The 13,560-nt window shown below is 39.0% G+C and overlaps 1 protein-coding gene across 1 annotated transcript in view; it reads left to right on the plus strand.

Annotated features, from left to right (window-relative positions):
* The first annotated feature begins 721 nt into the window (after window positions 1-721).
* Window positions 722-13,560, plus strand: part of rab2a (RAB2A, member RAS oncogene family) — a 39,482-nt gene continuing 26,643 nt past the window's right edge. The window contains exons 1-2 of the mRNA XM_022200910.2: window positions 722-952; window positions 11,981-12,052. Of these exons, the coding sequence (XP_022056602.1) occupies window positions 907-952; window positions 11,981-12,052 (118 nt within the window). The 5' untranslated portion in view covers window positions 722-906. The remainder of the gene's footprint in view (window positions 953-11,980; window positions 12,053-13,560) is intronic.

The following is a 13,560-nucleotide window of genomic DNA, read 5'->3' on the forward strand; positions in this document are numbered from 1 at the left end:
AAGTATCTTTTCAATGATTTCATAAAATAACCCAAAACTAATGCTTATATGTTGCTGAAAAGCATTTGATAAAGACAGAAAGTTCACATGGGTATAATATCACAACAGTGGGTGTGACATCAAGTATAGTAAAGTATAGTTCTGACTGAAACTTAATAAAATGCAAAAACAAATTAACAGTTTATTTTGTAATTGGATGTGATTATGGATCAAAATCACGAAGAATCAATTCTATACTCCTTTAGTCTTATTTTTTCTTTTTTTTACTTTTAGTGGTTCGCTTAGCTATGTTGTTGTATTGCCATTGTATGGTTATATAAAGAGACTGGAATGTTGAAATCAACTTATAGTCATTAACTTATAGACATAGTGTGTTTGTGATGGTTTCATCAATTCTGTGTTCAGCTATTCTATATTTATTTTTCTGTATATTGTGGTAAGGGTGGTACTGGTTATATAATTTTATCAAACAGAGCTGAGGGATCAGAAATTTTCCAGAAAAGTGTCATATCTTACCAATATAGCCTACACAAGAGCAAACAACCTACCGTTAAATTTTTAAACGACATGCAATTACTGTCAGGTAGTACAATTTAGAATAATGTAAAACGTAGTTGATATTTAACAGGGCTTTATTGTACACTGTACGTCTATTTCGTTCAGTAAAGAGCGAAGGACGTGAACTCAACATAAAGTTTCCGAGCGGACCCTGATCGCATCATTCTGTAGCGTGGCGAGGGCGGACCGTGTGACGTCGAGCCGAAGCTCTAGCTGTTTATTGTTCCTTCCTGAGCACCGACAGAGAAAAACAGGCTAAGAGGTTGTCAGCTACGTTTTTTCACACGGTTACGGTCGGTTTTACGAAGGTGTAACGGTCGACACAGCTGACTGCACAAACCAGGGGCCATGGCGTACGCGTACCTCTTCAAATACATCATCATTGGAGACACGGGTAAGACGCAGCCAGTGGCAGCTAGCCTGCCAGTTAGCATCCAGTTAGCTGCTAGCCACTAGCTAGCGGTGTATTTCCGCAGTGTTGGATAGTCCAATGACGTGGTAAAAGCAGAGACGCAAGGGGTGGGATGACAGCTCCAATGTTCCCTATTAACGTATTTGAATAACGTTTAAACACCCCGACAGTGCCAGAAAACTACACGCAGGCACCCAGACACAAGCTTCACCTGTGCTGCTTCGGTGTAGCGGTTGTTGACACTGGCAGATCTGTGTTGGGCCTTTTGTCCGTTTGCGTCGAGGGTGGGGGTGTTAGCCACAGTCTGCTAACGTAGCTAATTGCCCAGCTAGCATCGTCTGCTCCACTAAATGTTTAGCAAACAGCTGTCACGACAGCAAATTAACGCTCCATTAGATCTTAATACACAGGAAAAATAACTGCAGCCTTCACGTCTTTCTGTTGTGGATGTATCCACAAAATACAGTTAACATGAGCTTAGCTTCTTCTCCGTTAAGGCCAAGCTAAAGCCTCTAATATTCCCTGAAATGGCGTAGAACAGCTCTAATTTCTCACCAGATTTCCGACTACGATTGGACTCATTGCTGAATTTTCTACTACGTATTTTGTTTTGCAGGATCTTAGGTGTTCATATCGTGTAGCCACCTGTGTGGGGAACCGGTGAAAAAATAGGTAGCGTTATCATCTGTTTACAGCTAGCAGGTTGTACTGCTGGGGGCCCTGCTCAGTTAGCTTGCAGTGTGGCAGCAGGTGCATTTAAAATGCTGTTGTATTATAATGATGTGGCCCCAGTGTCAGAAAAGCAGACAGGGTTAACAGAAGTCAAATGAGCCAGAGTGAGAAATGTGTTACGATCATTAAATAGCTGGCTAAATATACAGTCAGGATGCAAATATGTGTCTCCAGGCATCAAAGCACTAATCAAATTATTATTAGTTTAGAAGGCTACAGCAAGAAAAAAAATGAATTTAAGTGTAGGCTACTGAGTGTGTCAGGAAAAGGCTCTTAAAGTGCATATTCATTTGTTTTTTTGAGGTTATGAGTGGTAATCAGATGGTTAGGTGATCACTGTGGTGGGCTGCATGTTTACTACAGGGTTATTGCGACACAGGTTCATGTTTTGCCTGCTGCTGTTGTTGTTGTTTATCTCAAGTAGCAAGTACCAGAGAGAACTGCAGCCAAGGTCCAAATTTGATGCTCGTCTACACCAGAAATACTCCATCTATGCAGAACACTTAGAATCTCAGGAATGGGCTTTTTCTCAAGCAAATGAGAGAGTGGAACATTTCAATAACTGTCATTAGCAGCATGTAAACACCTCTCCATATTGGAAAAATTTTGCAAAATCTGTCTTTCAAAGATTGTTTTTCTTGCAGGCTTGTTACACTGTATAAGATTGCAGTGTGAATGTTATTTTATACACTGACGTTTGTATGTTCAGGTATGCCAGTGTGCACGCCTAAAAATCTGGTTACCTGGCCATCCTAGATTCTTGTTTCTTGTACTGTAGTTATTCCACAAGAAAGGAAGAGTAGAATGTAGGAAAGGCAAAAATGTGTTTGCTAATTTGGTGGGAACGGCCCAGAAATGTTTGGAAACGCCCCAAGATCAAAAACATTAGGGTTAGGGTGATAAAACTCTGTAAAAATATTGCATAGTGTAGATTTAGTATCCGGAGTTTTTTGATTTCTAAACCCAAGAAGCAGATTTTGAAATGATTTTACATAATCCCACACTGTTTGGCTGTGTTCTCTCTGGACATACCCTGAGTCACATTGGTCCAAGAGACTCAGCGAGAATAAATATTGAAATACCACACATTCTTTTACTGCAGTAACACAACTCAGGACAAAAACTTTTATTTTCATTATACCCCTTCATCAGAGACGCTTGACCCTAGATATTAATAATCGAACAATAAGGCCAGTAAATGATGTGACACTGAAAAAAGACAAGAACCAAAGCTGCAGGATGTTTGCTCGTTGTAGATCATGTGATTTCTGTCAACAAAGTGATCAATAGGCACACTCGTTGAAATTGGACATGCGTAACATATAAACGCACAGATCTCATCAGACAGGAAACTAGGCTCTCATGTTCTACTCTTCTGTGATGCAAGCTGTGTTTGATAATTAATTGTGTTTCTCAGTGTTATCTGTCTAACTGTTTGCAAATAGTAATTTAAGACTGAACAACCAGTCAGTCCGGTTGTGTTTTGCTTTGACTAATCCTTTTAATTTTGTCAGAGTAAAGCCAGTTAATATTTCCAAATGTTTCTGACACGAGCCTCATATTTTAGGGACATAGTGTTTGCTTATGTTTTTTGGGCCTAGTCTAAAAAACTTAGCATTTTTCAGCTCATCTTTGACATTGTGACCAACATTTTTTTTTTCAGTAGATGTGACTAAAAGTTTAACCCTCGTGTCGTCCTGTGGGTCAAAACTGACCCGTTTTAAAGTTTGAAAATGTGGGAAGAAAATCTATTTTCACAGTGAAACTTCTGATGTCCACATTTTCAACATTTTTTGGTGAGAAAAAAGAAATGTTAAAAATGTTTCTTCGAACATTCACAAAAAAATCAACCAAAATCCAGCGAATCTCACTGGATTTTGGTTGATTTTTTTCTCAATGTTCTTCAAAAAATAGTAGAAGTTTTACTGATATATATATATATATATATATATATATAATCATTTTAAATATTTTTAGGATTTTTTTGAAAGATTTTTACTCATTTTTTTGAAAATATTTACAATACTTGCCAGATTTGAGGGGATTTTTTTAAAATAAAACTTTCAAGTGAAACTTTTAAGGAATTTTCTTCCTGAAGGTTTTTGCAAATTTTCAGGAATTTGGGGATTTTTGTTGCTGAATTTTGGGATTTTTTTCGGACAAGGAAACAATATTTTTTGGGGTGCCCATAAGTGAAGACAACAGGAGGGTTACAACAGATAAAACAAAATGTAAATACCAATACTAACAGTACTCTTTGTTTACTTAAAATTACCAAAAAAAAAATTGCTTCATCATCAATGCTTTATGAGAAAACATGCCATTATAGGATAAAAATATTTGATTATGATCTCCTGCTTTAGTTGCCTGTCTGCAGAAATGTTTTATTTATTATATCTGGTCAGTTATTTTGCATCTATTCATGTCTTTTCATTATATATATATATATATATATCTTACATCTATCTCTCCTTATCTTAACCTTCTGCAGACTAATGGAGATTCGCTGGTTGCTGCTTGGCGCAGCCATTTTTTTTTATCTGTCCTTCTCGATCTGTGTCTGGTCTGACAGTACAGTAGTTTGACATGTTTCAGTTGGGTGTGTCCATTTGTAAGAATGAAACTGTCTTGTTGAGTCAGAGCAAATAATTTAAGTTCCATCCTCTGGTCGCCGTGATGTTTGTCCACGGCAACTGATGCTTCATGACAGAACCTTACTGTGAAGGCCTTCTCTTTGTCCCCCTTCAGGTCACAGTCTAACTCTTACCAGCACCGTACTATCCATCAGAAACACTGGTTAGTTGTCCAACAATTGGGTGTGCAGATTAAATTCCACACAGTTGGCTTAGATCTGCGATAATCACTCAGTCAGTCAGATATGTACGTGGATGATCTTTTCTAGATTTATTGCAAAGACAGCATTTGAGACAGAAGAAACAGCCTTGTGGCAAACAGCTGTAGTATTTCTACCCGAACTGTCAAAAGTTATGTTCAAAGTTGTCTTGTGTCTGACATTTTGTTCTTTAGGTGCTAACACTTTGGTTCCCAGTTGTGGCTGCTCTGAACTCATAATGTCTGCTTACACTATAATCCATAAGCAGGCCTGTAAGCAGTGGTACGTGTTGAGACCCAAGATGCAAACATAATATAGAGCTGCATTTCTAGATTTCATGGAAGGTAATGGTAATTATTGTCCACATTTTGTAAAATTTAAACTACTAGTATACAATAAATCGCAACCTTGTGTCAAACAGGATTCCAGCTTAGTCTCGATCACTTTGTTGACATTTATTTCCCCAGCATCAGCCGATAGTTGCTTCATCCTTTTGTGTACATAGCGTTTTGGAACATGATGAACTGTGCTGCTTTTCAATAGTGGACGCTTGATAGGTGTCGGACCAGGCAGTGTGATGATTAAATTAGTGACAGGTGCTGTTGAATATTAAGGCATTGCAGGTTTCACCCTCCTTACAGCTGTGCAAACTTTGGCTGTACCTGATTGGATGAACACCTCACTTATAGGTTGATTTTAAAGTCAACCGACATGGCGACATTCTAATGGTTTGGGAGTTTACAGTACTGGTCGCATAACATCCCCAGGGCCAAGTGTCATCCTCCTCTCTCTCCCACGTATTCTCTCTGCTATTAGCTAATAGAACAAGCTCAAAATGTTACTTCATACAATCCACAGATTCAGTGTTGCAGGAGAGACTTTGCTCTATGAAGCACGTCAGAAGCTGAAAATTACTAAAGTGAAAGAGTTATTGATTGAACTGTAAACTGTGTGAATTCTGTTTAAAGTCGGACATCCTCTCTGACCGGTGGCGTCCAGCCAGGCCGTCCACAGATCATGTTGGCAGAACGACAAGCCGAGTCTGAACAGAAAATTATAGCCTCTGTACGTGGTTAAACTTCCAAAAATAGACTCTGTTCTAGTGAGCGCTGCCTGTAGGTCTGCAAGTTTCCAGAGACTTTCCACTTCTGAGACGGTTTGACCCCGTTTGGAGGATTTGGAGGTGCGTTGTAAAGCATCAGTCGTCAGAACAGAAGCATTGACGTGTTTTGTTTAAAGTTTATTGTATTTTTTTTAACTGAGGACACTAAGATCAATGCTTCTATAATAATAATACTTCAAACTGCCCTCCATTCAGTAATATTTTGTATTAAGACGTTCCAGGTTTAGCTGCACAGTACATGTTTTTACCGTCAGTAAAGTTTGACAGTAACGGCCCTCAGGGGTCCACAGTTTAATGGTGCGTTGGTGAAGCTCTATTGAACATGACAGTTGTCTAGTACAATGCTACTTCTAATGAACTACCGCTACTTTTTAGTTTAATCCCTCTGGTTAATAGTTGCTTGTGTAGTTCTACACTTCACCAACTCATGTCAGAGTTCATTTGTGTGGAACAAGACATCTAGAGACAGTTGCTTTACAGTTTTTTTTTTCTTTCTCATTATCGGCTAGTATTTTAGCTGTGATAGCTGTGAAGACTGCCCAACACAAACATTAGTAATGTGTATGTTAATTCAAACAAACCTTTGAGCTACAACTGAAAACAGAGTTGGACTACAGCCTGTTACATAACAGAAATGAGAATAGTTTTCTGTTCAGTTTGAATTAGAGTTTAACTTTGTGTAGGAAAATGTCCCCACTAATGAAATGTATCTTAACTTAGAGAGACTTTTTCAGCTAATAACTGAAGTTCCGTAATAATGAGGCATTTTAGCTGAGCCTCATGTGTGGTATGTGTGGTCAAGAAATCATATGACCTGATTTTACACTGTATTCTCTGACTAGCTGCCTCAGACAAAGTGGTATTCTGACTCATGTATTATATTTTTTATTTGAGGGTTTAGATTGTTTGGGTGCGGATGAAATGTGATGATCCTCCCTCAAAGACTTGATGAGTTTAACTGTCCAAAACTGCTTTATCTGGTCTCTGTGGGAGGAGTTACCCCAGATTTGACCGACAATGATGAGACATACTCGCCTAAAACCTGCGAAAAGAGCATAGAAAAAGGCTTGGAATACCCAAACAAGTGTGTGTTCATGTACAAGAAGCTGACTGAGAACTTTTCACAACCTCTAAAACTACAAGTTCAGGACTCACAGGTTGTATCGCTGCTGTCGGCTCACAGGAAACGCTGTGATTTGGCAGCTCCGGTGGCTTCAGATCGGTTGCTCTGCTTGCGGGTGCCTCAGCTGTAACTGGCGTGCACGGACGGCTCATGTGGACGGGCTTTCTGTCAGATTCCTCAGCAGGGATTGTGCTCCTCTCTGCTGACCTTGCTAAGCTTCAGGTTACTGCAGTAAGTGAGCGGAGCAGCATCTCAGCAGCCTACTGTTGAACTGTCAGACACATCTGCAGCAAAAACAGTAATTGATGAGCTCATTGATGAATTGACTTTTACTGAAGTGTCATTCAGAAATAGATTTATCTTTGGCTTTCTTGCTTCAAAGCTTCATCTAAAACCATGGAATAGTTGATATTTTTGTGAGTATTTATGCGGTGAACTTAAAAACACTTGGCTTGGTTGTCTTCATTGTTGGTCCCTTAATTTTGAGTCATTTTGTAATTTTTTCTCAACAAATGTTGGAAGGATTGCCTTGAAATTTTGTGCAGACATTCACATTTTTAGTTCTTCATTTGGTGCCAACAGCTCATCAGTTTCAGTTTGTCTAGTGGTTTGGTTTAGGACCAAATGTCTGCTGAACTAATGATGGTCACATTCATTTACGTTGCATTTATTGTATATATATATATATATATATAGCATTCTATCATACTTAAGATGTTTTACTTGGTAAAAATCTGAATTTTGTGTCAGCTGTTGACTTCTCTTGTCCAGTTTCAAACTATGTACAGCTATGTATTCATTTATGATAAATCATCTTAGTTCAGGTTCAGCCCAATTTGATCTTCAGCGACCAGTAAAATCACAGCATAATAACCTACAAATAACCACAACTGAAAATTTTCTTTTGTTTTAGTTCAGAAAAATACTTTCTGAAAAGGTTCACATTGAAGGAATTGTCTTTTTACAAAGCCTTATGAACAACCTGGAATTTCTTAAGAAAAATAAGTTCAATTTCTAAAACATCATGCCTCAGTTTGTCATTTACACATTACACCTTTACAGATCAGAGTATCTGCAAAGGTACAAAACATTTAGTCACAGGTGTCTGGAACTGAATGATTTAGTACAGTCAGACAAAAAATAAGACAAAACTGTAAAAATGACACACAAAGTGACAAAAAATGGACAAGCGAGCCAAAGAAAAGACACAAAAGACAATGAATAAAGTAAAACACAAAATGATAAAAATAAGACAAAAAAGGTGAACGAGACTAAAAGGAAACACAAAACGACCAAATCATGAGACAAACGACACAAGTCAGACAAAAAACAGAAACAAGACTAAATATGACAAAAACGAGGCACAAAGGAACAATCTCATATTTTACTTTATGATCAAAACAACTTGTCATGGTCTAGAAATGATTTTAAATGTATAGTTTTACAAATTTACACTTTGCAGTTCATGTCTTGTCTGTAATTTTTGCACATTACAAAGTCAGGCTGGATTGGACCCTCTGGAGGACTGGACTGCATGTTCAACACCTCTGACTTATATATTTAGGAATTGACCCATATTATTTTTAGACCTGATAATGATTGTTGGTAAACAAGGAGGCCGATAGCATGCATATGTACATAAACCAAAATTTAGGTGCCAGAATTCGGCCTATGTGTCTAATTTAAAGAAACGTTCCAGCGTTTATCCTTTAGTGTTGAAAGGCTTTTACTTATCAGAGTAATGTCACATAGTGCTGTGGGCGGGACATTGATCTGGACCACAGAATGGTGACTAATATTAGAGGGAGGCAGCTGAAACAGTCGTTTAAATATCTAGAATCTTCCTAACTTCTCATCAACTCACACATTTTCCTTTAAAAAGCACAATTACACCATTATTGATCTGTGGATGCCTGGTTTTGCAGCCCTGTTGGAAAGTTACTGTATTAGTCGGGATGACCTACAGTGGGTTTGGCCATGAATGATGAACTTGTTGCTATGACGACCGCTTAAGCCAGCTTTCAGAAACTGTAAAATCGCATTAACCAGGTCTGCTTGTGTGAAGAGCAGAGCCGTGGTTTCTATTTCACTTTGCCAGGTGTGTTTCAGTGCTCGATATATTGTGTGTGGTTGCTGAAAAAGGTGTGTTCGCCAAAGCTTTCCCATAATTAGCACGTAGATGTTTAGCTAGCGTAGGTTTCCCACTTGAAAGAGACTGTAAGAAAGCAGAATGTAAGCCGCTGGTTATCACCGGTGTTTGCTCAGCCAGACCAACTTTATTATTCCACCTGTCAGTAGTCCACTTAACTTGTTCTCTTATTGATAGCCGAGCAGGTCTGTCCAGATTTAGAATTCCCTCTGCACGATAAAGGAAGGTGAGGCGTGATTACCTCAGCTAGAAGCTGCTGGAAAGGGATTTCACGGAAACGTATTACTTAGCCCTCCATTAATTCCCACTATGATTGTAGCCTCTCTCGCCATTTGAAGGCACAGCAGGCTTTGATTATAGGTGGCTTGCTCCTGCTTCATACCACCGGCACCACGCTGTTACCTCTTGGCCTGAAATGGGAAGTTGCGTTATGCTAGAATGGTCTGGTAATCACGTTGATGCTAATTTAGCTAATTGGAAAAAGTAGCTAGTAGCACCTAAACTGCTTGTTATTTTCTGTGTGTCTTGTTAGTGGATGACTGCTCTGTATGCAGGTGCTTGTTGACTGCAAGGTGACGGTGACACGGCTGTTACACCTTTTATCCGTCTTCCCTCCTTGAGATCCCTCCATCCCTCATCATCATCACACAGTCCCTGCCTAGCAACACCACTGCCTGCCAATGGTGACCCTTGGAAACCAGGGAGTTGAATGACCCTCACTTCCATGAATCTCTGTCAGCGTCTCCTTAGCATCCTCTTTTGTTCTTGTCTTCACCCTACCCCCTCCTCCAGTCCGCTGCTTTTCTCTTCCACACATACATATGCAAAAGCTCTCCTTAACCCCCGCTGAATGCTTATCGGCCATAAACTGGGAAAAATAGTGTTAAATTCGATGCTTCTTGTTTTTTGTTTTTTTTTTGAAACTGCTGCACACTCTAGGATTTCTTAAAAGCTTTTGAATTGAATTAGGTTGGGGTGAAGATGGTGCGGTTCGCTTTTTTACAGATCAGTAAACATCTGTTCCCAAATAGACACTGAAACATCAGTACAGAGCATTAGCAGATGCTCACGATGAATATAATGCGTTAGATGGAGTAAATGGCTGAATTCAACGCTTGATGTATTTATTTTTCTTGCATTTAAGGGTTGCATTCTTTTGAACAATATCATTATTCCACACATGTGCTTAAGACTGCTTGTGCATGCTGAAAATTAAAATTTGACCTTTATGATAGGCACTTTATAGTAGGGATTGGTTAATAGGGGTTTTCAGGACTGATAGCAATGGCAGTTACTGGTCATCAAGAATGGTAGTAATGATGTACATTTAATGTGATTTTTTTTTTTTTTTTTTTTAAACAGCGTGTGATATATAAGAGGGACTGTAGCTGAATGTAAAATAGAAATAGGAGTGACTAAATTAGGACGCTCTCCTCTGTTTATGTGGGATCGACTGAGGTTGATCAGATTACCTTAGCTTCTAGCTGTTGTCATAGCCTCACCCACTGTGACAATGGATCATTTCCTGGTTTGTCTGTACTTCAGAGACAATTCTGAGACCACAGAGTGACGACAGACAGAGAGAGCTAGCTTTATCAGACCTGAAGTGCACGTTTAGTTTACCAATAATCACAAATTCAAATGATACCTGCCACGACCCGACTGTCTAGGGGAACCGGATGGCAACAGAAGAAAATTAAACCAACGCTGTGGTACAGAGTGATGGACTGGAATTTATTTTGAAATTGGTATATGCACAATAAAATGCAACAAAAAACGAGCGGGTTAAACGCAAATGAGCGCGACTGAAATGAAAGAACAAATCACCGAAAGCGAAGTTTGCCCAGAAGTTGATATTAATGTATGAGAAGAAAATCCACGCTAATCAATACGAAAAAAAACTCTGACCCCCGACTGAACTAATGATGAATTCAACAAGTATTTCTAAACACGCCAGAATAACTGCTAGCTAACATTTTCATCCTCCGCACTAAACGCTGATGTTCACAGATGCTAACTAGGCAGCTCAGCTTCTCCTATGGCCTATCCATATTTCATAGCAAATACAAGAAGATTGTTCAGTAGTTTCACCTAAGCGCATCAGAAAAAAACACAATGAAACACAAAGTTTAGTTGCATGAACAAACTCCAAAATGGGTCATTAAAGATTATTAATACTTGTTGTTTTCAGCTGACAGAAAGCATTATTTCGTGCTAAACGTTTCACCTATACCGCCCAGCTCTTCGTTTTATGGATATTTAGTGTAGTTTTCACCAGCATACACTGTCAAAGGATGAACATTAGGGTTGGAACAGGTTATTGAAAGATAGATACTTTATTAATTTCGAGGGAAATGTAAGTTGTAGTAGAAGCTGCTACTGCACCAAACCTTTTTATCGTGTTTTCTCATGCCTTTACTTGTTTGTGTTTTAGCAGGGAAATAACACTCTGTTTCTGTAACTGAAGGCCTCCGTGAATCTTTTGACTTTGTCTACGTTTTGTCTTGAGATTAATCTAAATCTATAGATGGTCAGGCTTTGTACATTAAATAAAAAAATAATGTAGAAACTGTTGCGTGACTACAGTTGTGATCCATGTAATTGTTTTCCACAGTCTGCAATATTCACACAAACGGGGCCTTGTGTAGTGTAGCGTAGTGTTGATAACGAGCAGATTCATTAGTGCCCTTTTGGAAAAACACTGGCATCACACATTCGAAGTAGCCAGCTGGTGGGTTAGTTTGCTAGCAGTTAGTTAGCTATGCTGACTAAAACAAGGCTAGAAAAATACTGTGTAATCTTCCTCCTCTGTTTTTTGACTCCTTTATTCCATATTAAATTTGAATAGGTTGCATTTATGCGACATGAATTCTTGTTGTACCCTCGTAGCTCCCTGCAGACTGTCATCGCCTACAAATAGCACAGTGTGTGTGTGTGAGCTGTGTGGGAGTTGTGAGCTTGTGGATGTATCTGTTATGTGTAGTAGTTCAAGTCTTGCTGAATTGGACCCCTCTTTAATACTGTTTGTGTCTTCTTTTTTTTTTTTTCAGGTGTGGGAAAATCATGTCTATTACTACAGTTCACAGACAAGAGGTTTCAGCCGGTTCACGACCTCACCATCGGTAAGCGCTTCTCTTCCCATCATCACCACAACTCTATTAAATGTTATACATCACCAGTGACTCATTTAACACCCTCTTTTTGTTTGCAAGCTGTTGAAAACACAGCTGGTACAATATCAAAGAAAAAAAAACAGAACACAAAAAGTATAACTGGTGCCAACATGCTGAAAAGGTGAAAGTAATTAGCTGTGGTGGGTTGTCTGTGTACGAGTCATAAGTTACTGATATGATGAACCTTTATATCGCACTGAAAGATAATGTTGTTTCTGATAAGCAAAGCTGAACTCGCAGTAGAGCAGACATTAAGACAGATTAAACCGCTGCATCTGATAAAGTAAGGATGCCTCAGTTACAGTCATTGGTTATTTTTTTCAATCTTTCAAACTGATATAGGCCCTAGGGTTCAGGATAGTAGCGTTTCAGAGACCGTCAAAAGTGCCCAAAATGGAGTAGATACTCGTTTCTCTCCCAAAAATGGCCCTGATAAAGTCCTACAGGGGTGATTCCTATCATTGGGACATGCACAAAGGTTCATGCCACCATTAAACGTCCTACGAGTTCTTGTAGTGGGGAAAAACCAATGTCTAAAGTAGTGATGCCCGATATTAGCTTTTTTGCCAATAACCGATATGCCGATATTGTCCAATTCTCAATTTCCGATACCGATATCTGTGGGCTATTTACCTAATTTTAGGTAGCATCACATATCTCCTGTGGTGGAATTAACACATCATGCCTCATTTTATTGTGATGCTCCGTTGGATGCAACAAGGCTTTCATCATTATGTGCAAAATAAGAAAACTGACTCAAATTAAGTTATGGTGAAAATGCCATATTTATGCCATTTTAAATGGTCTCAAATAACAGTTCACACTCTCCCCCTCCCTATGAGTGTGGTAAATGCCGGCGAAATCGAGGCATTAATTTGTCATTTTTCTGCCAATATCGGGCCGATAATATGACACCGAGGATGTTTCTAAAGATGTGCTGAAAAGTGTCACTTGTAGCATTAATCTCCCTCGATATCACAAAAATGTGGCAAAATTATATTTATTCAACGACAATGTACTGAAGAGATTTAAACATAACAGTTCAAACCCAAATTGCAACCATTCTGTAATATTTTTTCCACTATTCTTACAGATAATTAAAACCTGTTCATGTATCCAGGTGGACCAGTCGTCTTAGCTACATGCTCTGTCAGGCCAACTCATCTGTGTGATCTATGTATGACGGATGAATGAGCCGTAAATCATGTGCTTTCTAAAGCAGCTGCATCAGGAGCGCCTGCTAATACAGTACGGCTGAGACAACACCGTTACGTCCAATTATCACCGGCTTTTCGCTGATTGCAGCTTTAAGAATTGGGAACTCTGGTGCGTGTGAATTAAAGTGAGCCCCTCAGAGCAGAACTCGGTGCTGTTAATTTGCAGAGGAGAAGCAAAGATAGTCAGCCTCAAGACGACGTGAGAGCAGGAATGTGATTTCAGTATGAGTTTAAGGGCAA

This window comes from Acanthochromis polyacanthus, chromosome 9, assembly GCF_021347895.1.
Source record: "Acanthochromis polyacanthus isolate Apoly-LR-REF ecotype Palm Island chromosome 9, KAUST_Apoly_ChrSc, whole genome shotgun sequence".
Lineage (NCBI taxonomy): Eukaryota > Metazoa > Chordata > Actinopteri > Pomacentridae > Acanthochromis > Acanthochromis polyacanthus.